Source organism: Arachis duranensis, chromosome 4, assembly GCF_000817695.3.
Source record: "Arachis duranensis cultivar V14167 chromosome 4, aradu.V14167.gnm2.J7QH, whole genome shotgun sequence".
NCBI lineage: Eukaryota > Viridiplantae > Streptophyta > Magnoliopsida > Fabales > Fabaceae > Arachis > Arachis duranensis.
This window is the reverse complement of record NC_029775.3, coordinates 16,419,186-16,428,120: the sequence shown is the minus strand read 5'-3', so window position 1 is coordinate 16,428,120 and position 8,935 is coordinate 16,419,186. Positions and strand designations below refer to the sequence as shown.

Genomic DNA, 8,935 nt, shown 5'->3' with positions numbered 1-8,935 from the left:
TCAGCACTTTGTAACATGAGGTGTTGTCTACAAGTCTGTCAATGTTCGGCGATGGATACGAGTCTTTTGGGTAGACCTTGTTCAGATCTGTGAAATCCACACACATTCGCCATTTTCCTGAGTTTTTTCTGACCATGACGACGTTTGCTAACTAGGAAGAAAACCGAACTTCTCTGATAAAACCCACATCGAGTAGTTTTTGTGTTTCTATTGCTGTTGCATTTCTTCTTTCAGTTCCCAAATTGCGTTTTTTCTGTCTTATAGGTCGGGCGTTGGGGTTAACTGCCAGTTTGTGGCAGATGAAGTTTGGATTGATCCCTGGCATGTCAGCTGGAGTCCAGGCAAATAAATCGGCATCGGCTTTCAAAATGCTCTGCAGATGTTGTTTTGTTTCTGCAAAAAAAGCTTATCTGATGTTAGTGTATTGATTTTCTGTATTTAAATCTAATTTTTCGAGATCGTCTATTGGAGAAGGATGACTGTGATCGTCCCTAGGGTCCATTTCGGTCAGGCGCGGGATGTGCTCCGAATTGTATACTAAATTAATCCTCGGAATGGCTTCCTTTTTGATCTTTTTTAAGCTTGCATTGTAGCACTGTCTGGCTTCTTTGTGGTTAGCGTGGACTGTTGCTATTTTGTCATCCTACAAAGGGAACTTGACATACAAATGAATGGTGGAAACAATGGCTCCAAAAGAGTTAAGGGATGGACGTCCCAAAATGATATTATAAAGGCTAACACAGTCGACCACTAGAAATTGGATGTCCAGTGTTTTGGAGTTTGGGAGTTCTCCTAATGTCGTCCTCATCCAGACATAACCTGATATGGGGACTCTTTCGCCCGAGAAACCTGCCAGTTCTCCTCCTGATGGCTGTAGTGACTTATCGCTTAATTGCATCTTCTTGAACGTGGAGTAGAACAAGACATCGGCACTGCTTCCTGGATCGTGTAACACCTTTTTGACAGTCAGTTCTCCCATACTTAATGAGATTACTACTGGGTCGTCTAAGTTTGGGGTTCTTGATTTGAAGTCAGAAGCACTGAAACTGACGTTGGCCGAGGAGGTCAGAATGGGAGAGTTCTGCTGAGTTCCTTCCATTGTCATCATGGCTCTGTAACTTCGCTTCCTTGATGTGTTTGTTATTCCTCCTCCAACGAAACCTCCTGAGATGTAGTTTATGATCCCTTTGGAGGTGGGGGTTTCTACTGGGTCCCGCCATGTTCCTTTTTCTCTGCGTTTCGAGCTATACTTTGGCTTGTTCATGTCAGTTGTCTCCTTCTGATTCCTGGAGCTGATGTATTTGTCCAGTAGCCCCTGTCTTGCCAATATTTCCAATAGGTCCTTAGCTGCCACACACTTGTCCATGGTGTGGCCAAATTTCTGGTGGAATGCGCAATGCTTCCCTTTGTCTATGTACTTTTGGTCTTAGTATGTTCCTGCTTTAACTGGTGGCTTTATGAGCCTATTGTGTAATATGTCCTTTATTATGTCCTCTCTTCTTGTGTTAAACCTAGTATAAGAATCAAATTTTGGATTTAGTTTAAGAGTTTTTCTATGATCTTTAATATTAGACCTGCTCGGCTTGTCATCGTCTTTTCGTGGTGGTGGTTTTTCATTCCTTCGTGTTTCACGCAGTTTCTCTATTTCAATTTGTCCCGTGGCCTTGTCTCGGAATTCCTCTAATGTCTTTGGTTTGGCTACAGCTATGGCTTCCTGGAACTTCCCTGGTCGGAGGCCGCTTTTGATGGCATGCAATTGCACTTCAGGGTTCAAGTCGGGGATTTCCATGGCTGCCGTGGTGAAGCGCGTCATGTAATCCTTTAGGCTTTCATGCTGTCCTTGCCTGATCGTGCTGAGATAATCCGGGTCTCTCACATAGATTTTTGATGCTGCAAAATGATTGATGAACATCTTGGCGAATTCGTCAAAGCTGGTTATGGACCCTGCAGGCAACTTAAAAAACCATAATAAAGCTGCTCCGTCTAAAAAAGTAGGAAAAAATCGGCATAAAATGGGGTCACAATCACTGTTGAAGAACATCATGGACTCGAACTTGGTGACATGGACTTTAGGGTCCCTGATCCCCTTATATGGTGTCAGGGTCATCGGGAGTGTAAAGTTCTGAGGCATTTTATAACTCAATATCTCCTCGGAGAACGGATTAGCTCATCGCCTCCCGGTCTTAGGGGGAGTCTCTCCTGTCTTAGCGTTGGACTCCGACTGATGCTCTTCGTGCTGTTCAGCGTTTGTCCTTTTGCTATCGACCTTCCGATCTCCGTTGTTTTGCATTGCCGCCAGTAATTCGGCCATCCGCTGATTTTCTGCTAGGAGTGCAGCATTTGCGGCCGTGAGATCGGCATTAGTTCGGGGGGGGTTGTTGAGTTTCCGAATGATCGATCATAATGTCCTTCCTGCAAGGAAAAATGAGCACAAAGGTAGATGCAGATGAGTTGAGAATAAGAGTGATCATGGGCGAAGTTGGACTATTCTGTCCCACGGTGGGCGCCAAATGTTCTTGTGCGAATACCGGTGTCGAGCTGTACGTCGATTTCCTATCGGTTGAGATAAGCCCGACGATCTAAGCTGGTTGGGTTGTATCCTCAAGAATTTGGACCCGAGCGTGGTACCTGCAAAAGGGTCTCCGACGCCCAAGTCAGTAGAATAAAAGATTGAGTAAAAGTGGATGAGAATGAATAATGCTTCGATGAGTGTACTAGGTTTATTTTTCTTGTGTATTGTTTAATTCCTTGACCTGGCTTTATAACGTGATTTGCTCGTTTAGTGGTCCGTTAGTCTCCGTGATTCTTGTTTGTTGTAGTCCGAGATTAAGTGGGAAAATTTGAATCCGAGATCTACGGGATAGGATTTGCTTAAATTGATCTGTCGAGCCGAAATATTGTTCGATCTTATCCGACTTTATGAAGGTGTAGTACATAACCTATCAATAACATTCGTTTTTATTTAACATATCATGTTATTAGAAGTCATGTTATTAGAAGTTATGAGTACATATATATAACAACATCTTTATAAATAATTTAGAGATCTCTGCATCAAATTTTGTTTTGTCACTTTTTTCTACAAATTAAATGTTAGCCGGAGAGATCTTGTCATCGCATTTCCTATTTGATATTAAAAAAAATTATATGATGCATGAAATTTAAGAGTTAATAAATTAAAATAAAAATTCCAGTAATTCTAATAACACAACCTCATTCATTAAAACATAACCTCATTCATTAAAACATGATTATCCAATTATCGTAAAATGTATATAGTTCATCTGATTTTATTTTCACTATTTATATTTTCATATAATTTTTTTAAAAAAAAATCAAAACCAATCAAGTATGATTCTTAAATTTTAATAAGTGAGAGGAGAAGGATTCACCATAGAAATTATTTTCTTTGAATTTTTTTTCTTTTAATCTTGTGACTCAAATTTAAAATACAAAATTAACATACGAATTATATTTTCTATATAAAATATATTAGCATTAACTTCAATTTTTATTTAATATATTACGTAATTATTAGTCGTTGAGAGTATAATATATAGAGTTTTGAGATTACTAATAATTATTTACATTAGCCTACAATCCTATTACATTATATTGTTAGTCTATACTTGAAATAGATTTAAAATTACGAATGTAATTTTGATACTTAATTTAAAATAAAGAATTTTACATGGTCAACCAAAAAAATTTAAAGATAGTCTAATTGTAGAAAGTAGCATTTATTTCAAGCAGTCATGTATACATACTATGTTTATATTTATTTTAGAACAGAAATATTAAAGAGAAAAAAAAATCATAATGTCACATTTAGATTTATAATATTATTTTTTAATTATATATTTTTATTTTTTTACAAAATTATTCACAGTCTTTATGAATCTAACAAAAATACAAGGATGCTGATATAACAAATAAAGATTGAAAGTAATTTTAAAAGAAAATAAAAAATATAATTAAAAAATAGTATTATTAATTTAGAAGTGATATTATGATTATTTAAAAAAAACATAAATAATGTTTTTTTTCTTTCATATGTAATTGTATTTAATATGTCTTTTGGTTTAAGAAACTTTGAGAAATTACTTATAAAAAAAAGTTTATACATATGTATTTTGATTAATTAAATATTATTTTTATTTTAATAAAAAATGTTATGATTAATAAAAAATAATTTTTTTATTTGTAAATATTTAATAAAATTTAGTATTTATTTTAACAAGTGTATAATTAAAAATATAGTCAAGTTAAGAAAAAGTGAGTACAAAATTAAAATTAAACGAAATAAAAAAAACAATTTACTTGACTATGTTATGTAAATATATATAACATAGTAAATCACAGTGAAAAATATGATCCAGTAGCAAAAATAAAAGGGTGTAATCAAAGCTATATATTCCAGGTTCAATCTATCATTTTCACATTACAAAGTTATTGCTTTAGTTAATTTTATAATGCTTCAAAGAGTCAAAACAAACTCCACGTATATAGAGATGAAAATTTAAAAATACAAGACACAAACAATATTAACAAGAATGAGACTAGTGTTTTACTTCACAAAAAAGTGGTTTTGTTATTAAAGAGACCATGAAAGAGATACTTTAGGTTGAAATAAGAAGGTGGCTATTAACACATTATTGTACCTTGCTAAACTAAATTTTATTCATTTTTAAGGTTCTTAGATTAAGATTATTTAACCATAATTATTTTCATTGTAAAAAGATTTTTAATCATAACAATAAAATAAATTATTCATAAGAGTATTTTAATATTTATAATAATTTAATAATTTTTTCAAATATAAATAAAAACGTATCAAAACAAGGACCAATAGATAATAGATATATATAGTACTAAATATTTGTTTTTTCACATCATTATTTATTAATTAAAAATATTATTATGGCTTTCAATATTCTACATTGAACTTTTAATAATAATAATAATAATAATATTGACTAACAAAATTTTAAAGGAACTCAAATAATGCTTAATTTGAAAAGTTAAAAGAAAAATTAGTAATGACAAATATCAATATCTAATAAAAAATAAAAAAAATTAAAGATTATTATTGAAAAAGTTAGATAAATACAAATCAAATGTAATAACAAGTATATAGATATTATAATTTTATAAGATGTTAAATGTTACAACGTTTTTTACAACACAAACACAAGACTACATGAAACATAGAGTAAGAAAAATAGATGAAGAAAATTTCATGCTCTAAGCTGTTCAAATTGTGATGTTGATGGTTTCATGAATCAGACGAAATTAAGAGAGGAAAAAAATAAATTCTTCTCATTGTTGAAGATATGGGTGTTCATGGCCCGACTCGACCCCGAACATTTTAGGGATTAATTTGGTGTGATTTCACCGGGTCTAGAACCGGATAAGGGTCTCAAAAATAGACCTTATCATTATTTCGGGTCGGGTCTGGACCATAGCTCGAGTCACCCGAATTCGGCCCGGTACCTTGGTCATCATACACAATTAATCTTTTGTGTTATTAGTGATGGATGATGACTATTCTTATGTGGAACTCAAATATTGTAAACCTTAATATTTTGTATTATTAGTCATTATAAGACTATAAGTTAATGTTTTATGTTTAAAATACATAAGACTTTAAACTAATACATAATATTGTGTTATTTGTATTGATTTAAATATTTGGTACTATTAGACAATATTAGTATTGATTGTGGTTATGTTTTGATTTTAGAGAATGATTGGTTCTTGTTATATTTTTTTAAGTGAATTTTTTTTGTCAAATAATGGTTGAAGTCTTGGAAATTTGGATATTTTCATATGCTAACCTACAAGAAGGTATCAAGGTAATGTAATGTTAACGGCCCGATTTTTACCCAGGATAATCATGGCCCGAAAATATGTAGGTTTCATCGGGTGGCCGAGTTCAGGTCTAATAAATAGACCCGGTATATATTTCGGTCCGGATCTGAGCCACATCAAACCCGGTTTCACCTGACCCATGAACATCTCTAGTTGAAGAGAATGATCCCCTTAAAAAGTATGGTTGAGTTATTATACTTTATATACTATGTATTCCTTATGTACTCCACTAAAAAAATTAGAACAAATAAGCTTACATCTACTATTGATAAAACAATAATCTAAATAACAGTAGAATATCCTACCAACTAAGATAGGTCACTTCAAATATAAATTATATAAATATTGTCCAAAACAAATCCCTAGATGATAATTGGCATAGCGTACGATAATGTCTAGTTCGTAACTCTGAGACTAGAAAGATCGGGAGATAAAAGTTTTAGGTTTGGCTTGAAAGGAGTTCCATGCTCAATTATGATCCCAGTCACAGATATGTTTCAAATAAATGTAAAAGTAATTAAATTTATTTGGAACATATCTAAACTGAGATCATAATCATCATAATCAATTAGCATCATGCATTTATCTATGATGACCAATTTCCTAAAATACTCATATTTAATAGTTAGTTCCAATGACAGTAAGATATAAGATACAAATATTTATATATACGATTATAGGTCATCATTTCAAATACAAAAAATATTTATAAGATACAAATAGTTAATTTTTCTTTACAAATATAAAAAAATTTATATTCTATTGTAATCTAAACTTGTAAATTTATAAAGAGTCTGGTAACTACGTTTTGAACCTTTAAATAATTTTTCAAACATGTAAAAATAACAATACCTTTAGTTTTTTGCTTATTGCAATTTGTGATGTTGGAAGTCCATAGTTGGTAGCAAATAAATCTGTGATGGCATATTAGAATTCATTGTTATAAAACTATTATTAAAATATTAAAAAATATAACTTTAATTTTAATAATACTTTAATAAAATGACCTTAATTTGATATGTTGATTTTATTTTGGACATTTCAAAGAAAATGACTTGAATAATAAAATAGAAATGGATAGAAGATATTTACAAAAAAAAAGCTAGATCCACCATCGCAAGATAAAAATGTCAAAGCTGTTGTCCAGCAGCTACCAAGAACAATAATGACCAAAATCTAAAAATTTTCATGCTATCATACACTACTAATGACTTAGTTCAGATTAGCTTAAAGAAAATTAATATATGATCATTTTAAGGTGTGGAAGCTAAAATTTATAATGGGGTAAAAATTGCACCAAGTGCAGAATGTTGATTATTTGTTAGTTTGTAATAGAAATTAATAATTCAAGAAATAATTATAGTAATGGAATATTTTAATTCAAAAAATATTTTTTTCAATAAGTATTTTTCTTCTAAAAAAAATCTGTCATTAAACCATACAAAAATGGGTGTCCCCGATTTAAAACCACCCCAATTCTTAAAATCTATCACATATCTTTGTTGAAAAGTGATATAACTTTTGGGTTTATAATTGAAATGGTCGAATATTTGAGTGTAGTAATAAAACATGTTAACAACAAAATTATAACACTATTTTTTAGTATTTTGTGAAACTATTTCTAGCCTAGAAAATTTAGATCCTAAAATACAAATGATTGATGTTCATTTTGAAGTTTCTAATACCGTTTCTTTTTTCTTATGAAGTGAATGATGAAGAGCCTAAGAAAAAGAAAGAGATGGTGCGAGAACAGAAGAGAAGTGACTAAAATTTATATAGAAGAATAATAAGTGATATCAGAGCCGATGGTTAATCGGTCTGGCCTAACAAGTGGTATCAGAGCGATATGGTGCGGTGATGTGAAGTGGTGGTCGAGAGATGGTTAATCGATCTGTCCCAACAAGTGGTATCAGAGCGGTGTGGTGCGGCGATATGAGGTGGTGATTGAGAGATGGTTAATCGATCTGGCTTAGCAAGTCGTATCAGAGTAGAGAAGTTAGATAGGGAGTTGATACTTGATGTGGAGAGACGAGTCACACTTGAGGGGGAGATTAGTATAGGAGTTTATAAAATGAAAGACCCATTAACTTACTATTTTAAGGTTTTTGAGTTGGATATGGTGTCTTCTCATCTTATGTTCTCTCACTTGATTTCTCTCCGAAATCTCCCTGATGGTTGAGAACTCTCCACAGTGACCCAACAAGTGGTATCAGAACCGATGGTTAATCGGTCTGATCCAACAGATTTCTCTCTCTTTCTCTCATGTTTATTATAGGCACATTATCAATAACCATATATGCATTCCCATAACATTTGCTGTTTTCGTTTTTCAAAAATATTTAAAAAATTAATTTAACACTAACTAATTTTTTATGTTTTATACTAATATGTTAAATTTTTGACATTTTTTTCTTTTAAGATCTTCAAATAGCCAATTTTTTTAACCAATTAATTATATTACTAATTAAAATACTTATTTTTTTAAAAACGTTACAATTTCAAAATTTGAGAAATATTTTAAGAAAGTTTATAAGTAAGATTTTTTTCTGTTTCATAACAATTTACGTGATAATTTTAAAAATATTTAGAACTAATTCAATATATAGTAGTAGTTGAGGTAGTTAAAATTTTTTACTTCACAATTTTATGATATCTCAATTAAGAACAAAGTTAGTCAATCTAATGAGACTAGTTATCAAAGATTAAATTATCATAAAAAAGAGCATTAACTCATTCTGCATCTCCGCAACCTTAAAACATAATAAAATTTTTAAATTATTTTTTTAATTAATATTTACTATTTATACTTGCTCCTACATACATTCAACTCTCTTGTGCACAAAACATATTTCAATTCACACTGAGAATATAGTCTTATTAAAATGTTATAAGAATAATAATTAAATTTGTTATATTGTTAACAAATGTGTGATGTATGTCCCTTATTTATTTATTTTTAGAATTTTAATAAAAAAATAAAAATAATAAATTTTATTTTTTATTTTTATCTTTCTATTTTTCAAATAAAAAATATTTAAAAAATATAAATTAAATGACCACTTAA

General features: G+C 31.0%; 2 protein-coding genes across 2 annotated transcripts; both read right to left on the bottom strand.

Annotated features, from left to right (window-relative positions):
* Positions 1 to 643: 643 nt before the first annotated feature.
* On the bottom strand, positions 644 to 1,366 carry LOC107483545 (uncharacterized). The gene has a single exon (XM_016104167.1). The coding sequence runs from the start codon at positions 1,364 to 1,366 to the stop codon at positions 644 to 646; it is 723 nt and encodes a 240-aa protein (XP_015959653.1).
* Positions 1,367 to 1,426: 60 nt separating this feature from the next.
* Positions 1,427 to 2,107, bottom strand: LOC107483546 (uncharacterized). The gene has a single exon (XM_016104168.1). It carries the CDS (start codon positions 2,105 to 2,107, stop codon positions 1,427 to 1,429), a length of 681 nt encoding a protein of 226 aa, XP_015959654.1.
* Between the last annotated feature and the right edge of the window lie 6,828 nt (positions 2,108 to 8,935).

Excerpts from the sequence above, each read along its gene's own strand:
- LOC107483545 (XM_016104167.1), bottom strand. The coding sequence starts at position 1,366 with ATGGACAAGTGTGTGGCAGCTAAGGACCTATTGGAAATATTGGCAAGA.
- LOC107483546 (XM_016104168.1), bottom strand. The coding sequence starts at position 2,107 with ATGACCCTGACACCATATAAGGGGATCAGGGACCCTAAAGTCCATGTC.